Below are 22,500 nucleotides of genomic sequence, written 5' to 3'. Positions count from 1 at the left end.
TACTGTGGCGTCAACTTAGCAAAATCTGTAATTTGTGCCTGTGGGTGACCTGCATTGGAAGATTAATGCAAGGATGAAGAGGAGAAGAAATGAAGAAAGATAATAGTTGAAATTATGGCTACGGGTGGAGGAAATAGAAGAATTCTTGGGTAGGAGAAGTTGAGTGATGGCCGTTGTGCTTTCTCAAAGACCAAGTTGAACAATTAGGCTTTGCCCAATCTGGACCGAATGTCTCAACTTTGGACAACTTGAGACCCCAACTTGGGTCGGGCGGGTCACTTTTCGGTACTTGAGTCAGGATAAGCAGAAGAGTCCTTCTAGTCTCCTCCTCGCCTCGCCTCGCGTCGTCCATCAGCAAGGGCTGTTCCAGAGGCGATGCCAGACGCCGAAGGGGAAGCAGCCGACTCCAGGTAGAGGGTCAGGCGTTCTTGAACGTGGCCTTCAGTCACAATACCGAAGAAGAGTTCGATTCCATTAGAGATTATATGACGCTGATTAACTCTTTCTTATTGAAGGAGTGTCCGTGAGATGAATGGAATAACATGATGAAAGGATAAGTATCCATCAGGACATAAGAAGGACCATCGAGAGTGAGTGGTGTTCCTACGAAGGATCGGAGAAAAGACAGGGGCACCGTTGCCATACCACGGACCAGAAGGTCTTTTTATTGTACCCAAGGACATATAGTTTGTGAGTTTTAAGTGGACAGGGTGAAAACACACACACACACACACACCATGTTGACGCGTTTGGAATCGAACACGCCTCGTGGCTTTGATTTGAACCCAGTGAGTACAGTAATGACCACTTGCTTTTGCAATCCGATTGCATTTGGCAAATGAGACTTCTTCCGTAACAGAGTGCCACTTAGCAGTCCTAAGACTGATACAGAATGTGGACTCTGTGGGTTCTTGTTAGTTTGGGTGATGGTGGTGAATTAAATTATATTGATTCGTATGAATTTAATAAAATTGCCACCGAAGGGCCACCATGTAGCTGATTAGAAGCGGCTGTCGTTAGCCAGAATAAAATGAAGACTTGCCTCGGCTACCTTCCAGCTCTAGATTATTTTCCGCCATAAAATTACCATGGCAAACTATTTTGTTTTCTCAACAAAAATACATAGAATGTCATTTGATATGTGGGAGGAAATTGATGCCTTTTCGAAAGCTGCAAATCTGCTCCAGAAATCGGAGGAAAAACAGCTCAGTGTGATGACGCTTTTAAAGGTGGTGTTGGAGGAAGGAGGAAGATTGGTGGAGGAAGTCAGTCAGGAGGAAGCGAATACAATAGACCTTGATTTAAAAGCGGATTGAAAGGGATCCAGAAGAAGGATCGACTTCGCTCGCTTTTCTATTATTTTAATGGCTCTAGAACCGACAGGGATTACTGTGAGGCTTCCTAGGATTTACCCTGAGTATATGGAAAATATACATGTTTTTTAAGTTAAGCACACGCGTACTCATGCGCGCGCGCACACACACACACTCACGCACACACACACACACGGCTCGGTGGCGGATTGGTAAAGCACTGGCCTCACAAGCCAGGGAACCGGGGTTCGATTCCCCGGTCGGGCGGAGATAAGTTGGGTTTGTCTCCTTTCACGTGTAGCCCCTGTTCACCTAGCAGCGAGTAGGTACGGGACGTTAGTCAAGGAGTAGTGACCTTGCTGTCCCGGTGTGTGGTGTGTAAGTGGTCTCAGACCTACCCAGAGATCGGCTAATAAGGAGCTCTGAGCTCACTGCCGTAGGGTGGTGTCTGGCTGTCTCGACAGAGACTGCAGCAGATCCGAGGTGAAGGTGAATACACACACACACACACACACACACACACACACACACACACACACAAGATAAGAGTTTATATGTACTGATTTATAATCATATTTTTCGTTTATATTTACTGATTCTGTTTTCTTTTTATTTGCAGGTATGTCTGAGACCTCAGCAGCAGCCTCATTTGTAAATCGTAAGTAACCTTAAGCCGATTATTCTCAGTAGTCCCGTAGTTAAGAGTACCGAGATCGTGACCAGAATATTTTTCATTTTCGTATGTGAAAGGACTGCGAAAGTCGGACTCGAGACCTTTTGGTCCATGTTGATGTCGGATGCCAAAAAATATAGATAGATGGATATATATCATGATAATAATGATGGTGGTGATAATCTGATGAAGATAAACCCTAAGATATCTTGCTACACGTTTATCTAAACGAACTTAAAAAATCGATGCATTAAGTTGCTTCGGTTGGTAATTTAGTCCTGCAATTGGCAAAATTTTTCACCAATGTCTGTGTTAAACCCAAGTTCAGACAATTTGACGTTATTGTTTCTCGCCTGGTTAATATTTAGTAAGAAAATAATCTCCAGCTTGATGTTGCCCATTCCCTTAAAAAAAAAATGGAAACTGTAAAGATTAAATAATTAAAAAAAAAAAAACCGTGTGTGTGCAGCTTTCCAGCAGTACTCTTCTGTATTAGAAATATAATAGTTTTTTCGGAAATGGACACGCTCCTATTGGAAGTCCCTCATCCTAAGTCATAGGTAATTTGCATCGGAATTGCTCGAGTACGTCATTATTGGAATTAGGTCGGAGATCGTATATTTGGTACAGCCTCATTTCTATTCCGGGAGTACCTTTGCCCACACAGTGTTTATGACACAAGCTCTGTTCATGACCCATCGCATGGAAAGTGTTATTGGTCATGCATACGCATGATGGGCGGGTCGTATGTCTTCATAACATGGTTTTATCGTGCAATGCTCCTTCGTTGTATTATGCGTAAACCCCCTCCATAGTAACGATTAAGCAGGTAGGGTGTCTGGTAGAAGTTTGTCTTAGGTTTTACCCTGTGCCACGGACAGTAGTTCCCAATCCAGCGTTCTGGAGTTATCCATTGGCTTCCATGAGGCTCCCCAGACCGGAAACCAGAAGTAGTTGGTGGATGCGAGACGATTTTAGTCTGTGTCGAAGGAGGATTGGAAATAGCAATTCATAAGTGAGGTGTCTGTGATCTTCAAGTGACCCGTCTTCATAATCATATGCTTTTCTCCTTATTTCTTGTAGTTCAGGGGCAGACCGTAGCCCAAAAGAAGGGTATGTTCCGGTCGAAACTCTCATCGTTCCGAAATCCCCCACACAACTGCATAAAGTCACCAAAAATTGTTGAGAACAAAATTGATCAGTGACGTCACAATGCTGATGATGTTGGAGTATTAGACTGTGGACTCCTGACATAGTTCCTTGGACTGTCTGCCTTGATACATACACATATACGCATTTATGTATACTTATACGAGTATATATGTTAAAACAGAAATACATACATAAAAGGAAAAAATCAGAAGAAACGCCCTTGCTCGCAATTCGGCAGACCCAGATTCATTGGTGCCAACTTATGTGCAAGGAATGGCCGATAGGAAGATTCCTTATCGCTGCCATCATAGGTTATGTTAATGTTTCCAGTGCCACGAGATGTGGCCCTTGTCTGACAGCAGTGCCACTGCCATATCTCTTCCGGCTCCGAATGCTTTGATGCCCCGCAATAAAGACATAGACATTCCTGCACCCGACTGTCTTAATTCGAGATGTGGACGTTGCACAAGCTTGTGTGCGTGTGCGCGTGCATGCGCGAAGAGAGAAGAGGGGTATAAAGACACACACGCACACACACACACGCACACACACACACACACACACACGACGTACTCTCGTCTCACGTTCAGCACAAACACGTAGTGCTAGCTACTGCTTTAATATGTAATGGTAACATTATTTCAGTTATTAAAGGGGAGAGAAAGAGGAGGTGGAAGAAGAAGAGGAGGAGGAGGTGGAAGAGGAGGAAGAAGTGGAGGTGGAAGAGAATGAGGAAGAAGTGGAAGAGGAGGAGGAGATGTAAGAGAAGGAGGAAGAAGTGGAAGAGGGGGAGGAGGTGGAAGAGGAGGAGGAGATGGAAGAGGAGGAGGAGATGTAAGAGAAGGAGGAGATGTAAGAGAAGGAGGAAGAAGTGGAAGAGGGGGAGGAGGTGGAAGAGGAGGAATCCTTTGAGCTATTTTTAAAGCAACCTTTTCTTTCTTTTCAAGTAGGTTGTTCTGGTGCTGAATGATCTGAAAAGAATTAAAGTGTGTTCTTCATTGACGAAAACTTTGGTTAGAGGTAGTCTCAGATAGACTCTGACGATGTAATGGCAAGGCGAATGTGCCGAGAGGTTCTCATAGGCCTTCAATGTGCCAAGACGTTTATAACCGGTTGGGTCACTGGGTGAGGTCTAACAATGTGGAAGACTTTTATGACCGGTTGGGTCCTTTGGAGAGGTCAACCAATGTGTTACAATGGCAAGCCATGCCTACAGGAGACCCATTGGCCCCCAAAGAGGTGGGATAGAGGAAAAAAAATAAGATACATTAAAAAACACATGGCCAAAGACTGAAAATGGAATAGCCTGTTCACAGGATTTTAATCTCAAGGTGGATCTGCGGCATACTGACTGAAGAGTTTTCTCACTCTTTCATACTTCCGAGTAAACATTTTAGGTGTTCGTATACTCTGTTTTATTATCTCTCTCTCTCTCTCTCTCTCTCTCTCTCTCTCTCTCTCTCTCTCTCTCTCTCTCTCTCTCTCTCTCTCTCTCTGTTTCAGTTTTCTCTTTCTCTTTGTCTTTCTCAGTTTCTCAATTCGACCTCATTATGGACAGGAAGTATTGTCGTCATGACTTAAACATCGTGACTCGATGTCAGTGTTGGTGATTGTGTTTAGTTTAATCGATTTAGCTAATTAGATGTGTGGGGGGTCACGGTCCTAGAGACCTGAGTTCCATGAGTGGATCACGGAACGATCAGGAAGGAAGCTGGTGCGCAGCTGGTGCGCCCCAGCGAGCAACATTGGGAATTTACTGGCAATTCATGCTGTCTGGACAGCGCCGTTATGCTATTCATTTCCGAGAACATTGCTTGGAGGATTTCCTAATTGCGCTGGAGTTACGGTGGAACGGTGGTTAAAGCTTTCGTCTCTGATGTATTAAAGTTTCTTTTGAATACATGGTTGTGATGCTTTTCGTATGATTATTATTTATTATTATTATTATTATTATTATTATTATTATTATTATTGCGTGCTTATTGATTATTGATTAGTGTTTTCCTGTACACATTGGCTCCAGACCCGGCCTACCGGTGAGAAAATAGCATATTTAATCATATTTCCCAGCTGATCTCTGAAACAAAAGAGTAACCAAGCGCACAGGTAAGGTCAAAGGCTTCAAAGCAGTATCGTAGGGAGGTCATCGTGGATGGATGACTGCATCTATGCGATGTTCATGTCACTCTTACCAGCACATTGACACATTCTGTCTCATCTCGCACAAATCGCCAGTGCTTGTCCCCGAAGACACTATCATACTGAGTGACTTTGAATATGGAATTAGTGTGGGTAATGCGTGTGTCGGACGTGGGTAATGGAATGGTAATTCAGGTAATTAGAAAATGAGGAACCGTGACGTCATTGCTCCCTGAGTGAAGGAAAACGGGAAGACGAATTGGCGCGCGCGCGCGTGTGTACACGATGTTTATGTGTATGCGTCTTATGTGTGCAATTCACTCCACTTAGAAGCAGTGGCAAGCGCATTGCTCTACGTCGTATATTTACGATACTCGTAAGTCTACGACGTCGTAAAAGAACTGCTCGCATCTTGAATCCACAACCCAAATATGCATCCAACAACTCCTTGGGAGATAACAGCCACTGTAGGACTATAGGCAACTGTGTAAAGGTGTGGTTACACTAGTCGACGAAAACCTTGCAATCTAACCTTTGGATTCGCCAATCACGCAAAAGAAACTACAGCAAGCCCCGCCCTCTATCCAGAATGAGGAATTTCATTGGCAGAGCCAAGGCTTATGCCAGTTTCTCAGATATATTATCCCAAATAAGTTTGAACTACTCTCGATCTCTCTAAAATGCACATTTGACGATCTTTGCGTATCTTACACACACACACACACACACACGCACGCACGCACGCACGCACGACATGATGACGCAGTGGTAGCGTTCGCGGCCGCCACTACGGTGGTCCGGGTTCGAATACCGCCCAGGGCTGAAATAATTTTAGTATCGTTGGGCTGTGAGTCGTTACTCCAACTCGTGGGCGGGGAGTTGGGTGTGTGTATGCGTGTAAAGCCACAGCATTACCCATAGATCGGTCATATATGAACTCTCAGCTCTCTTTCAGGAGGGTAATAGCTGCCGATCACGAGACCAACACGTGATCCAAGACCATGGTGAATCACACGCACACATTATCGAGCACTAGACAGAAGATATTTGTCATCCATAGAAAATGGTAATTGAAGGGGTGACTCAGTGAAAGAGATATTGTATTATCATTATTTCTTAATATAGTCGGGTCGGGATGCCTCACACCCTAAAGCGCCTCTTGTGGTCGTATCTTCTCTATTGGAGCATGGATAACTTCAGTATTCCACTCCATCACGACGAAAAGTGTAGATATCAACCAAATGGTGAGTGAGTTTTCGCGCGTTAGAAAAATTACTAATGTTTACATACAGCAGTATTCAAACGACTGTTTAATTATTGCCACAATATGAATTCCACAAAATGTATTTTCTATTTCAATATAATTTTATACTGTTAAATAATTTATCTCTTATCACTGAATAAATTGTGCACACACACACACATAAATATATATATACATATATATATATATATATGTGTGTGTGTGTGTGTGTGTGTGTGTGTGTGTGTGTGCACTAAAAACCCACTATAACTTGGATTTAAGAAAAGAAGGAAATAACGAATTTCTGTATATTTCGATCACTTGCTGTGATCCTCTTCAAGCGGAATACATAGACAAGAGAACATACATATCTTATATACAGATGAGAGAGGTAAAATTAGGGAACATGGACAAGACATCTCATGTGGCATCTATATATGTATATATATACAATTATACATATATATGTATATATATATATATATATATATATATATATATATATATATATATATATATATATGTCGTAAATTCTCTTAACATCTTCAGTTTCCCTAGGCTCGGAATCCAAACCATTCGTTGACCAGTGTAACCGTACCTTAACTCATTGGTCCCCTGTTGAATGTCACTGTTTATCCTCATTTTCCATTCTTTATCGTGGTTTTATCTCTTAATTCACTCTATGCCCTAACACCGTTTTCATTTGTTTCGCTTTCCGCTCGGAGTTCTTCATGTGCTTTCGCTTGAGCATTGACGAGTTTTCGTACATATTTTTAGGTTTCCTTGCTCTCTCTCTCTCTCTCTCTCTCTCTCTCTCTCTCTCTCTCTATATATATATATATATATATATATATATATATATATATATATATATATATATATATATCCCCACGCGCGTGCGCTTGCGTCTGTAATAAACTCAACATAACCTTTCCTTTCAACCTAAGGGGCGTGACGAGTGACTGGTTAAAGAAAGTTATTGTGAATAGAACACTTTCTCCTTAATACCCGTGGGATGTTCGTATTATTGCGGTACATCACCCCCCCCCTCCCCCGTGATCTCTCTATTCTAATTCTTTTTGTGAGCTGAAAGCAGTAGGAAGGATGGTAGAGGTGTTAACTGGGAAGCGAGGGAGGGGAGAATGTGGGTAGATGAAGTAGAGATGCGGGCGGTCGAATTAGATGTTGATTATGAAGGTTGAGTGTCGAAATGGGGGATGGTCTACTGGAAAATTTGGGGTCGTGGAGTTTAGGGGAGGCTGTTACTAATTGTATAAGAGTAGTAGCAACCAGACTAAGGTATAATGTTGACCATATCATTGCGGGAGATTCCCAGAACTGCTGAAATAGCAGTTTGAATAATACGTTTATTGCTGGAATGAACGCGTTGTGCTCAAGTAATGACGTCATGTCGACAGTAGACGGATGTGGTACGATGATTCAGAGATGTTAATGAATGTATGTTTTATAGACGATAAACTCAGTGACTGAAATTGAAAGGTATACGAGACCAATTATATTTTAGCAGAGGCAGTGTGCGTTGTAAGGTAGCGTTACGATTTTCCTCAAATGCATCAGTATTAGGGACTTCATGATTACTCAGAAGGCAAGCAGCGGCGCTGATGTCGAGAATGGTCTTCCATTGTACAGCTGGAAATGATGATACCGTGTGGTTATCGACGTTACCTACTAGAGTTTTCGTTCTAAAACAAATGGAACGTTATTTATTTATTTCTTCGTACTAGATACATCTGAACTTCCTGGAAACTTTCGTGCTAAAACCAAGAGCATCTTCTGGGAACTCTCGCGCCAAAAGCAGCGGAGGTTCCTGGTTCTTTTCGCGCCAAAAGCAATGGAAAACGGTTGATTTTGAGTGCAGATGGGACCGTGTTGCATAGGCGCCCAACAATGCTAATGACTCCACTACATATTCCCGTAGCTGTTAACTTCGGTAGCTTATGATACTCCCGGCTGTGATAACATCAGGTTTGTAAGTTACAATCGGGTTTAGTTCCATAGGGATTTCGCAGTGCTCGGGGAGGGGAATGTTGCCAATAGTGATGGCAAGATTATTTGAAACGGCTGTCTTGAATTCTGCTTTCCGCGCGTGGGATGTTTGGTTTAGATATTTTTTTGTTCTCACCCAAATGACAAGGACCAACCGTCAGAAAATGCCGTCAGTGATGTTTTTATTCTGTTTGTTTTAAGTTGTTACATAAAGGAGGAATTTGAAACCTTTGGATGGTTTTGTTCTGGCTAATACTAGATGATTTCATTCAGCTTGATGCAGTAGAACAAGAGTTCTTTAGAGGAGGGAGCGTGAGGTCATAGATATATTTGTTTTATATTATTTCACTTATTTTATATTGCATTTTTATTTGTTTTGTTGACTGTATTATTTGCTTGATTCACATTTATCATTAGTTATATGTCAATTTATTTATTTATCATTATTATATTTTTTCGCATCCGACCTAGTTATGGACCAAAAGGTCTCCTGTCGATATGCTCCGCTTTTGTAATCCTTTGTAAAGTGAAATGAAATCATCATCATCATCATCATCATCATGCAATGGGATCATGAATTTGAAATATAAAACCAAACTGATGAAAATGGAGAAAAAAAAAACGTTTCAGCAGAGGGTTAAAACAATATTGTTCTTGGAGAAGTGTTAGGGCCTGACCTTCGCCATGACTATTGTTGCTTAGGTTATCGAATGAAGCACACGATATTGCAGTAACACTAGATGCGCTCATCAGGTCGTTTATGCATTGCTCGATGGCACTATTGTTTGAAATCGAATTGCCTCGTTAGTACTGTTAGGTTAATTGGTTGGTAATACTGGAAAACCAGCATTGAATGTTCTTGGACGATGGGGCAGATTAAATTGAGCTTTTGTTGGTGCTTTGGTTGGGGTCACTGTGTGGCTGTGTGGTGTGCGTGCTTGTTCTCAAGGAAGCGATTATTTGCAAAAGAAAAATATTTTTTTGCCACTGCCGTACCGGGTAGCTCTCTCTCTCTCTCTCTCTCTCTCTCTCTCTCTCTCTCTCTCTCTCTCTCTCTCTCTCTCTCTCTCTCTCTCTCTCTCTCTCTCTCTCTCTCTCTCTCTCTCTCTCTCTCTCTCTCTCTCGCTCTCGCTCTCTCTCTGGTAGTGAAGGAGGTGCCTCGTCAGTAGTAACCAGCTCTTCTCTCCCTGGGGACAATGTCACATCGAAGTCCAGTCGTAGATTTAGTAAAAAAAAAAAGAAATTCAAGGAGACTGCAGATCGCAAAGAAGTCAAGGAGATCAGTAAATAAAACAGAATGATAAATCGTACTGTAAATCACAAAGAATCCGCGCACAACCAAGAGACCCTTTAGTCTCTAGGGAGGGCGAATGTAAAAAAAAAAAAAAAAAAAAAAAAAGGACCATAAATAACAGGTGGGGGGGAGTGAAAAGGAGAAATAGGTTCGTCTCTTACGCTTTCCTGTGTGGGACTTGGGGGTGGGGGGCGGGTAGAGGATGGAGTTGTAGGTGATGGATAAGGGAGAGGGGAAGAGGAGGTTGATAGATGAGGGAGAGGGGACCCAAGGTTAATTGAGAACAGACAGGGAAAGAGGGAGAGAGAAAGAGGGGAGCAAGGGGAGAGGGAAAGAGAGAGTAGGTGGAGAGAAAAGAGGTAAAGGAAGAAAACGGAAGAAAGAAAATAACGGTTTTTGGTGAAGAAGGGAGAAGGAATTGCCCAACGGGAGATGGTGATGTTTTTTTGGATGAAACAGAAAAAAAAAAGAGTTGGTGGCGAGGTATAGAGGAGAAATAGGGACAGAGAGAGTTGGTGAGAGTGCTTGAGAGGAAGAGGGTCGCAGGAGAACGGGAGGGATTTCGTGGTTTTGTAAATTTTGAAAAATTAAGTTACGTCCAGAGGCGGCAAGCTACGACCAAAACGGTCATATTTGCTCTACGGAAAAAAAAAAAAAAAAAAAAAAAAAAAAAAAAATATATATATATATATATATATATACATATATATATATATAATAGTAATAATAATAATAATGATGATAATTGTAATAATAATGATAATGGATAAACAAAAACAAATAGAATCATAGATTATTTTAGAAAATAAAGATAAAGGATATTAGATAAAATAGAAATAAAAATAGATAATGACAAAGGCATGGGCCTGCCATTCCTCTTAGGTGGCTCAATCCCGTTGGCGTCCCTCGCAGTTCAGCTACTCTGATGTCAGACAAGAAAAACGTATAAAATTGGATTAGGGAAGGTCGTCACTCAAGTTCAGCGGCGGTAGTCTTGTCCCCCACGAACACGAATGAGGAACATTGAGAAGGAAAACTTCCAGCGGACGACAAAAGAGAGAGAGAGAGAAAGCGGGGGTGGATGTGACTGGGAATGAGAATATGGAGACAAAGCAGAGAAAGTCGGAGAGTTGGAAGAGGAAGTGTAATTGGTGTGCTAGGGGAAAGAGAGAGAGAGAGAAAGAGAGCAAGGAATTATCTGGAGTGGCTCTTGCGGGGGTGCGGGCAGATGCCACAACTTGTATTGAAAACGCGAAGTGCAAATGGCACTGAATCTACTCTTCTTGATTGTGGGTCTTGTAGGGGAGCTTCGTCCTGGCAACCTCTCTCTCTTTCTCCCCCCCCCTCTCTCTCTTTCCCCCCCCTCTCTCTCTCTCTCTCTCTCTCTCTCTCTCTCTCTCTCTCTCTCTCTCTCTCTCTCTCTCAAGTCAAGTTTTCCATACTAGTTTCTCTTGTTTACTTGGTATTACTATGATTATTATTGTTATCATTGTTACAAGGAAGTTCGCTGGCTGAGCGGGTTAGGGCGTCGTTACTTGATGCGAAGGTCGAGGGGATGGCGGTTCGAATCCTGCCACTGGCGAAGTTGAACCAAGAGCATAGTTCATTAAATTCCACGCTACAAAGTCCTCTGTGAGGGGCACCGTACTAGCCTTCCGATAGGGGGGAGTTTGTGACGTTAAATCATATCATTATTATTATCATCATGATCATGGTTATTATTTATTTTTTAATTATTTTTTATCTACAAGTGTGCATTCGAAACCGACTCGATGGACATCATTCCAAGTCTCAAAGCACATGAAGGAACAGTTAGAACCAGTAGCAGACTTGCCCCCGAGGGAAAACGTTGACCTCACGTGTCGAAATGGTGAAATTACTGTGATTGAGGATATTGGTATCAGTGTTTGTGGGTTGGCAATTCTTTGATAACGGAGTGCACCGGAGAGGTCTGACTTGAAGGTTGATTTTGGTAGACTGTAGTTCATGGTGTAACCTGTTACATTTCCGGTATAGAGTCCAGTTCCAGACGTTTGTTGTCCATAGCAAAGAAAAAAATGGAGAAATATATGTATATAACGACGTGGGGATATATATATATATATATATATATATATATATATATATATATATATATATATATTTATATATATATAAAACGACGTGGGGATGTGAAGATGATCCTTTTAGGTCGGTTATAGAGAAGTCGCGAGCGACGTTGGGTAACGCTGCCAAAGAAGCAGAGACGATATGACGTCATAGCCGACATGCACAAGAGATGATGCCCATATGAAACACCCGCTCCGCATATGGCGGCGCGCACGATGATTAATTTTTCTCCTATCATAATTATGGGGCCTTGGCTTGTTACCGGGACTCCAGGACAGAATCACTTGGGATCTGAACCAACTAATTGGTGTTTGGACCAGTAATTGATCTCTTGGGGATGCTGTTCGAGAGTAGGTCGAGGCTTCTCTGTCTTCGCTTGTGCTAATATCTTGAGTTTGGTGTTGGTGAAGGACCTGGTAGTCTTGGAGACAGATTCTCTTTAATCCTTTGAAGACTGGTTCGAAGACTTCCTTTCCTATACCTACAGAAGACATGTTCCAATAATAGCTTACAAATTTTAGTTCCATAACGAAATAGGTAATTATAAATAAGCATACCTGAACAAATAGATCTAAAATAACGCCCAGTATATATCCAGCTGATTATCCAAACTTTGAGGCATACAATACACTCTATAGTTTCTAAGGGAAATTTACTTTATAAATGTCGATTTGTTTGTAATTGTAGATTTGATTAATACAAGGACGGTGTGAATTCTGTATAATATTACTTCCCCCCACGCTAACTGGTATTTGAAAATAATTTCGTTGAAAAATTATCCTTTTACTTTTTTCGTGAATTGTTTATAAGAACAGGATGTTATTCGTGTATACCACAAGGAAGGGGAACCAATAGAATTTGATTATAAAATGTGTCCACGTGCCACGTAGGCGGGGCTTATTAATGACGTCATGTCGGTTGCTAGGACATCAAGAAGAGTTAGTAGCCTTTGTACGCTAACTGTAGACTTCGACAACCAAGACAGCGTGGAAGGGAAACGTCGTAAGGACTCGTTCATGAAGTGAAGACGAAGTTTCAGAAGAGTCATTAGAATGAAGATATCTTCTCCTCCCCTCTTCTGTATTGTAGCAAAAACGCGCCGATGGAATTAATTGGCTCGCATTGTTGCATCGAACGCCTCCATAGCTTCTTGAGACGAGGATGTCGCGCTCTTTTTGGCAGAAAAACATCTGTATGGGAGATGCCTGAGGCAGCTTGTCCACAGTGTTCATCGTTTTCTTTCGCATTTATTCATATATGTGTGTGTGTGTGTGTGTATATATATATATATATATATATATATAAGTATATACTAGGAAAAGATAATCCTTCTTTGTATCTGCACTGAAGATGGATAAATTATACCGAAAGCGCTCTGCTTCGTTAGTTTACTTTTCAGTGGTTACTTAACGCATTTGTGAACACACGATGACAAGTGTTTTTATTGCATATATATATATATATATATATATATATAATATATATAATATATTATATATATATATATATATATAATGTGTGTGTGTGTGTTTGTGTTTGTGTGTATATGGATAAACTTGTATACTCGCGTGCGCCCGCTTGTGTACGTTGTCAATGGCTTTGTTAAACACATGACAACTTTTAGTTGCTCCGCTGGGACCTTTCATCTCGTATTCAGTCCTTTCACGTTAAAAAGATATATATTTTTCTATATTTTTTTTTCTTTTCCGGCAAAGTTTACAAATAGAAGAATATGTACCTCAAGCTTGTGACCTGATTTGGCTGGCTTCCTGTCTTGTTTATACAAAGCGTATCCGGATCAAGCAGAGGTTTAACCCTTGGGGATTATCCCCACACACAGAAAGGAAGGATAATCTAGTTTTAGGGACGAATTGGGTTCAAGAAATAAGGAGTATTTGTGTGAAAAAAACAAGGGGTTTTTGTTCTCGGATTTGTCATCCGAATCCTTTTGAACAATGGCATTTGAAATGAAACCACATTGAAATGAACTCAGTAAGAATATGTCAGAGTTAGAAAATCGCAGCAAGTGATGGGAGTAATAGTTTTAAAAAACATAATGGAGTAATGTAGGATTAATTAGAAGTTACCAAATTAGAATCTAGATATCAGGTGAGTTGAAGTTAGACATTAGGCGGTCCATGCCAGACGGGCGAAGACGCCAAAACCACGTGACTGACCGTTTAAAGTGGATGGATGGTAGTTGCGGTACCAAAGAAACAGCATTTTTAAGGCACTGGCGTCTTCGCCTGTCTGGTACGGAGTGCCTCATATAGTGGCGCATTCGGAAACGTGTGGGTCTCGTATCTTCCTAGACGCGGGTTCGAGTCCCACTGTTCACCCCGGTTCCCACCAGTGACTGTTACCCCAACAGTCCAAGCGCATAGGGCAAAGATGACGGCTTCGGCCGCAGCTACTCAGCGCCTCTTGGCGTATTTTGCTCCTCACCACTACATTTGTCCAAATAAAAATGACTAAAGCGGCTAGGTTTGCATTTTAGATTACCTTATGTAATTGCTAGCTTCTCCCTCTGCAGGCTCAAAGTGATCAGAATGTCGAATGAGAACAGACTTAGTAAGTCAGCTTAAAGCGCATATCCTAATTAAACACAATGTCCTCTTCACAACAGAGTAATAAATTATTAATCAGGTCCATTTAGTTCGTCTCTTCATGCTGGGAGGTGGGAGAGGGAGAAGATTGCAGGAGTGGTACGGGAGAGATCATCACAGTTGTGTGAGTCCTGTATTTTTTTTTTTTTTTTTTTTTTGTCCAGCTGTGTACTCTGAAGACGGACCAGAAGTTGGGAATTGGTCAACATGATACACTGTCCTTCCTCTTTTATTCTTTCTCGAATTGCTTGTGATTTAAGTATACCTCTTCAAAGGCCGAAAGTCTGTCTCGTTTATATAAAACTGGAACGTATCCGTAAGAACATAATCCTCTTGTTTCTTTAGAGGCTTTCTTGAAATGTGTGTGTGTGTGTGTGTGTGCACGCGCGCGCGCGGGCGTGTGTGTATATGTGCGCGCGGGCGCGTTTGTCGGAAGTCTTGCTTTTGGGTGTACAGTGGATCGTCATTAGTTGGGTAGGTTCATGCGCTCACATTAATATTCGGCTCATGTCGCCCCGTCTTGACTATACCGAACACCTTCACCACCGCACTCTGTACAGGGCTAGTCACACGTAGACCACTTGCCCATATTGGGATCATAACCACAATGTATTAGATATTCATCTCTCTCTCTCTCTCTCTCTCTCTCTCTCTCTCTCTCTCTCTCTCTCTCTCTCTCTCTCTCTCTCTCTCTCTCTCTCTCTCTCTCTCTCTCTCTCTCTCTCTCTCTCTCTCTCTCTCTCTCTCTCTCTCTCTCTCTCTCTCTCTCTCCTTGTGTCCCTCCACACCCAAAATCCCTCGGGTCCTTCATCAGTTGGGTGTTATTTTTTTACCTACCGGGTCATTAGGTGAGGGAGCCTACAGGGACGGTGGGGGAGGGGAGAAGGTAGAAGGGACCTTATTTTTCTCTCATGCATTAGGGTATACATCTGCGTGTGTGTGTGTATATATATATATATATATATATATATATATATATATATTATATATATATGTATTATATATTATATATACACATATACACACACACACACACATTTTTATACCACGTTTCAGTTTCTGCATGTTGGCCTCCTCGAGTCTCTCGATGTTGATGGCTTAGAATTAAAGTGTATTGTGGTTGAAAAAATGTATATCTGTTTACTGGGACCCATTCAGTATTGTGTATATATATATATGTATATATATATATATATATATATATATATATATATATATACATATATATATATGTATATATATATATGTATATATATATATATATATACACAGAAGAGAAACACACACACACACACACACACACACACACACACACACACACACACACACACACACACATTTGTATTATATGAGTGTCTTTCATCTCTACAACACTAGCATCACTGTTCCGGTCATTGAGTTCGAACGGTTGATGGGACGTCAACGTCATCGTCGCCGTTGGTTGCCAGATGCACGATATCTGAATAACGCGATTAACCCATTCATTGGGAGGATGGGAGTGGGGATAGAAATTTTCTTTAACTAGGCAAAATCGTGTGATTGCAGATAGATTTAACGATGAAAGTAGAAATCAGTGAAAGAGATTTTGTTTTATTAAGTTTTTGATAATTCTGCAGTAATTATAGTAGCATGTCAACCGAAAAAGGTTACATTGAGAACCTAGCCTAAAGGGATTTAATTCTTTTCGCCAGCAAAATCTAAAATGTGCCATCAAATTAATAGTATTTTGTGGTATCTCTATAAATTCTAACATCTTAGTTACCTGTTTTCGACATTGATATTTAGAGAACTTACCCAAGCAGGAGAGGTCATTGGAGTCTTGAGAATGAAAGTTGATAAACCCTCAGGAGGGAAGTGAGACCCTGGATAGAGGAGACTGGCTGCGGCAGCCCTAGTGGGGGGGGTATGGAGGGGGAAGAGTGTGTAAAGGTTACAGACTTATTTGGGTGCATTGCCAAAGCATTCGTGGGGGTGGGGGAGCGATCCAGGCGAGTGAGGTTCGGAGGAGAGAGGGTGAGAGGGTCAGTGGGTGAAAGTAGTTGTCTGCGTGGGTGCAGAGGACGATGACCATAAGCAAATGCTCTAGATAATGTATAGATAGCGTATAGTGTGTGTCTGAAAGGATTAGGGCAAGTTATTGTTGTTTGTAGGTGTGTGTCTTGCTAGAATAAGGTTAAATGTACCAACAGTTGGAAGAGAACGCACAGACAGTACAGATGTCCATGTTTGTGTAGACCGTAAATGATAAGTTCACAATTTATTAAAGCCACACGTTGTGTTGTCTGTCCATTCGTTCTTATTCTCTTATATTCATCGTTTTCCTTCACCCCCATTCTCCTAACTACCACTGCCTCCATTTTCCCAGATTAAGGAGAACCTCTATAGATTTCAATTTTCTTTAATGAAGATTTATTATTTGTGCACGTTATCTGCGTCTTTACAGGCTGTTCAGATCTGCTCTATTCCTAAGAAATAGATCTTTTATCCGCGATATTATACTGGTTCCACATTTGGTGCGACTCCAAAGCGTTGTTGAGGCCAAATAGTTAAGTGCACGTACAATAGATGGCGTTGAGTTCATGCCTTTTATAAGGAGGAATTTACGCATATCACTTGTTTGTAATCACAGCTGTTCTAAGTGACTTGACAGGTTTACGTGAACTTTAAGTCCTGCGTGTACATATACTGTGTTCTATGTTGCACAGAAGCAGTGGTTGGCTTTCTGGTTTGAAATGCGTCACGATTGGCCTGGATAATCCTGGCCTAACGGTTCAAAGCCTTCAACGGTTGTACATACCGCCCTTGTCTGAGCCAAACTCCCCATGCGTACGGTCGTGTAGATGCCGTATCTAGATTAGTTCTGGTGCTTGTTCCTTTAGTGAATTAGTTAAGATAAGAGTAAGTGTGTTGACAAACACTTAAACGTGTCTTCCATTCTCTTGAGTATGATAGTGTTTTTGTATTTCGTTCATTAAATACAGAGGCGTTTGTTTTGTACTCAATTGTGTTGCTGGGATGGACACTACAGTTGGTTATGGCTTGTGATACATAACTTGAGCTAACCTACATGACCTAACCAAACCTGACCTAACTTTGTACAGTTTTTTATGGTTCATGGTACATAACCTAATCCAACCTAACCAAGCCTATGTTAGGGTGGAGAGTCTACAGTTGATCAGTGTGTAAGGGGAATTCATCAACTGACTCAAAGATACTTTTTGTATCCAAAGAGAGCTGAATAAGATCTCCTGGCGTTAACTAGAAAAATGTTCTTAAAGTGCCCACAGCTGGATCATTGATCTCTAGGTAACTTACCAAGTACCACACATCTTTTGCTTGGATTCTAGAAAGTTACCGTCAAAGTTATTATTATTGGCTGATGGTTGTCGGTTACCATGCTCCTGGTCAGGAACTTCTCTCTCTCTCTCTCTCTCTCTCTCTCTCTCTCTCTCTCTCTCTCTCTGTGAGGATGCACATATAATGCGATTATTGTTATATATTAACTGCTGGTGGTTCTGCCGCTTATTCGTTTATTGTCTCTGAATGTTAACCGGGATTCGCTTTGTGAATCGAAATAAATCTAACCTAACATACCCATGACCTTTAGTAACAGTGACACCCAAGTGTAGTGATGGAGCATTGGAAGTAGGTTGACCTTTTGTAGGCGGGGCTTGTGGGTGGTGGTGGGAAGGGGGGGCGGGTGTCCAGGGCGTCTTGTTCACGCCCGACTTTTTCTAGCTCAGGTTTGTCGTTGGCTATTTGTGGCTTGGTAGAGGGAAAACTGTAGTTTTGTAGAGGATCCCTGTGCTTGTAGTGCTTGGATTGGCTTGTAGCTGAATATTTGATCATTTTCCAAAGGATTAGACTAAGAATAGATATATGTATCCTGTTTTATTTTCTATTTTATTATTTTCAAATTTATTTGTTTTAAGGATTGGAGCTACAGAAAGTCTGAAACACTAGTAGAGAATTGTGTTTGGTACTGCGGTGCCTAAAGACTAGAACTTAAAAACATAATTTAGCGTAAAAGTAAGGAGACCCTAAATAAAGTCAAGAATTAAAGAACTTGGGAATGAAGAAGAAGGACGTGGGGAATCGATGGTCTCAAGTTTGGGGTTTGGAGTCTCTCCTGACGGTGTTGGTGACGTAGGGGAAGAGAGACCAGTAGACAGTTTCCATTCTTTCTCTTTCTCTTCATCCTTCTCCACTCTCTACTTTTTTTCCCGTCTGCTCGTCCGCCTCCTCTTCTTTCTTTTTTCCTCCTCCTCCTCCTCCTCCTCCTCCTCCTCCTCCTCCTCCTCCTCCTCCTCCTCCTCCTCCTCCTCCTCCTCCTCCTCCTGCTCTTCCTATATTCCCTCCTGCACTACCACCACCATCTCTTCATTCACCTCCCCCTCCTTCTCCCACGTCTCCTCTTCCTCATCCTCCACCTCTTCCACCTCAGTCCCCGTCTCTCCTCTTGTACCTCCTCCTCTTTACTTCACCTTGTCTTTTTTACTCGTCCTCCCATTTTTCTTAATTTCCTCCACTTCCTCATGCTCTTCCCCTCCCTCCTTCCCTCCTTCCTCTTCTCTTCCTCTCCTAAATCGCCCTCCCTCTTCCCCCACCTGACACCTCCTCCACTGGGCTTGACTCGATTTCGAGTCGGCGGAAAGTTGATTTGTGCTGCATTGGTGGGGGGTCGGGGGGGGACGGGAACGAAGTGTTGGTGGGGGCCGGAGTTGTGGGAGTGGGGTGTGGGATGTGGGCGAGTTGTATTGAGAAATGGAAAGGGGTGGAGGCGGGTGGAAGGGGTGGAGGCGGGTGGAAGGGGTGCATGTGGGTGGAGGGAAGGTATGAAGGGTGGAGGAGGGAGGTAGGGGGAGTAAAACGAATTAATCATTCTTGAAGAAAAGAGGTAGAGTTGGTTCTGTGGTTTACTTGTGTTATATGTAGTTTGTGTTCGCTTTCTGTGTGTGTGTGTGTGTGTGTGTGTGTGTGTGTGTGTGTGTGTGTGTGAACTCGACTGAATGAGTTTTCTTATATGATCATGTCTGCAAATGTTTACATAAAGTGCGTTCCTGTATTTGTATTGTATGCATTTGTTTAGAATATATACAAATGTGATTAATGTGGCTAGTGAGTTTGTATGCATGTCTGATCGTACTTGGTTCCTGTAGACATGTTTCATTGAAATTTAAGTAATTAAATATTTTTTTCTGGTTAATATAGAGGTAGAAAGAGAGAGTCGGGGTATAGAAAAGCGCTTGCGTTAATTTTTATAGAATATTTCAGTGAAAATATGCCAAGCAATTGTATTGAAGGTGCCAACCATTTTTCATTTATCTCTATCCATTTGTACCGTTTGAGTTTACTCTAGTCAATGACCCATATCCACCTCCTGTTCTCCTTAACCTCCACATCGACCTCCCCTCACCCCCGCCCCTCACCCACAGATCCTTTCTACCTCGGCTCTACCTGCATCCTCCCCCTCCTTCTCCTCCTCCTCCTCCTCCTCCTCCTCCTCCTTCTTCTCCTACTCCTACTCCTCCTTCTCCTCCTCCTTCTCCCCTCCTTCTCCTCCTCCTACTCCTCCTCCTCCTCCTTCTCCCCCTTCTCCTCCTACTCCTCCTCCTCCTCCTCCTCCTCCTCCTCCTCCTCCTCCTCTTGCCGCTACGCATGGCTGCGTCTGCAAACTTTCACCCAGCACATTGGTTCTCCCGCTTTGTACCGTCCTTGCTGCATGTCGTCTTGTCCCGCTCCCCGTCCACCCCCCCCCCCCACCTCGTTGTGCATGACGCCAAAGCTCTGGAGATTCTGGTCTCCTCTCCCTTGTGCATGACACTATGGTCCCCTCACCGTCGTGCTTGACGTTATGTTATCTACCTAGTGCATGGCGCCAAAACTCGGGAAATGGTATCTACCCAGTCCATGGCGCCAAAACTTGGGAAATGGTGGTCTCCTCTCTTGTGCATGATGCTAGGAGCCCCTCACCCTTGTGGTCTCTCCCCTTGTGCATGACGCCAAGGCACAGGTAATGTTGGTCTCCTCTCCCTTGTGCATGAGGCTAGGACCTCTTCTCCCGTGTGACTGATGCCATGGTCTCCTGTCCCTTGTGCACAGCGCTAAGATCTCCTTTCTCTCGTGCATGACATTAACATCTCTCCCTTGTGCATGACGCCAAAGCTGAGGCCTCTTTACGCTACAACTGTTTCACTGCCATACACAGCCTCTGTACTTGTGTTCTGGCTGCCGCCAGGTGATTTTATTCGGTCGTGGGGAAAGAGGGGTCCTTCCACCCAGGGAAAGGGTTACACATTGTAACTGATTTGGATGCTGCCACCTTGTGTCCTTAGGCTTTTGGGGCAGCGTTTGCACCCCTTTCACCAAGTGTCAAAATGTCTCCCCCGCCCCACCCTGTTTACAAGTGTGTTTGACTCGTTTGTTTTGATCTGTGATGTTAAGAAAATATATAATGTCCTGAAACTGGAGGAAAATCAATACTTCATCACTTTGACTCAAAATCTTTTGTCTTCCCTCCCCGGGGGGGAAACTTAATCCCCCCTCCCCTTATGGGAGGAGACTCACCCTTAGGTTTGGATTCCTCAAGATCGCATGTCTGGAAAAAAAAAATGTATATATATGGAAAACTGATAGCTATGTTTTGGGGACTAATGGAAAACAAAAATACACTCCCAATCAATAAATGTCGGATGACAATCTTGCTTCACGCCTCTCAGTAAACTGTTACATTTTATTTACTTGTTTGTTTATTGTATATTTATTTCTTTTTTACATTGAATACATGATCATATTAGAACTCACTGATAAACGGTGACGTAACACTGGTTAGACGCAATCAGAGGTACCAACAAGGATTACCAACAGATCCAACTCGGCTAAGAAAAGCCAATCTTCTCTTGATTTTAAGAGTCTGGCCGTTATCCTCACACTGTGAGTTCAACCATCCCTGTAAACTGCCTACTAACCAACCCACGTCTCCTCGACCTCTTGCCCCCATTCCCCCCGGCTGCTTTGACCTCCTCCTTCCCCCCCTCTAGTGATGTTCTGCAACTTTTCCCTTCCTCTCTCCTTCCCTCCCTCTCTCCTTCTCTCCCTCCTTCCCTCCCTCCCTTCCTCCCTCCCTCCCTCCCTCCCTCCCTCCCTCCCTCCCTCCCTCTCTCCCTCCCTCTGTCCCTCCCTCTCGCCCCCCACACTAGCGACCTTTGTCTCCCTTATGATGTCCCCTGAGGAGCATAAATTGTGACTTTGCCACAGTGTGCCTTGGTGGTGTGCCTCTGGGGTTATAAGAAGAAAATTTGTGACCGCACCCATGTGCCTTAGCTAATTAATCCTCTAAACATCGTGTAATATTTTTTTCTAGATTTCTGTTTGCCTTAAAAAGTGGATTTGTCTAGTTAAGGTGGATTTTCTCACGCCCCCCCATAGAGTGAGGAATTATTATTATTTTATTTATTTATTTATTTATTTATTTTTGTATGAACTAAGGTTTTTATGGGCTAGGAAATGTATTGGTTTTGCATTTATTTATTTAATTGTATATATTTATTTTCATTAATATTATTTTTTAGAATGTAGGAGCAGAGTGGGGGCTACTCCCAGCCTTCACCCAGTTTTGATATTTGACGTTTTTGTTGTAATGAATAGATTTAATTCACTGGACAGGGAGGGGGGAAGGGGAGGGGAGGGGAGAAGGGGAGGGGAAGGGAGAATAGCTGCCTACATACCGTTTTGGAAATTTAAAATGTATTTCCCCAGTGTTTTGTCAGGATCTGTTTTATTTTTGCATCCGTATTGTATCCGTGTTGTGCTTGAAAGGTTTTTGGTGTCACGAATGATGGGTAGGTGATGGGGGGGGGGAGGTTCCGTCACTGTAGGTGGGGGGTGAGGGAGGGGGTGGTATACAGTGCTAAGATAAGGTGGTACAGGATGGTGTAGAGTGAAGAAATTTTAAGTGTTAAGGT

The 22,500-nt window shown here is 42.5% G+C and overlaps 1 protein-coding gene across 8 annotated transcripts in view; it reads left to right on the top strand.

Moving 5' to 3' along the window:
* LOC143040761 (semaphorin-1A-like) overlaps positions 1-22,500 on the top strand; it is a 666,238-nt gene that overhangs the window by 567,036 nt on the left and 76,702 nt on the right. The window contains exon 1 of one of the 8 annotated variants that reach the window (XM_076212171.1): positions 1,920-1,971. The exons of the other annotated variants lie outside the window; for them this stretch is intronic. Coding sequence (XP_076068286.1) covers positions 1,935-1,971 — 37 coding nt within the window. The 5' untranslated portion in view covers positions 1,920-1,934. Of the gene's footprint in view, positions 1-1,919; positions 1,972-22,500 lie in introns of those variants that run through there. 8 annotated transcript variants of the gene reach the window in all.

Source organism: Oratosquilla oratoria, chromosome 29 (genome assembly GCF_046742065.1).
Source record: "Oratosquilla oratoria isolate Oo_2021 chromosome 29, ASM4674206v1, whole genome shotgun sequence".
Classification (NCBI taxonomy): domain Eukaryota; kingdom Metazoa; phylum Arthropoda; class Malacostraca; order Stomatopoda; family Squillidae; genus Oratosquilla; species Oratosquilla oratoria.
The sequence above is the reverse complement of the archived record's forward strand: the minus strand, read 5'-3'. Positions and strand labels throughout refer to the sequence as shown.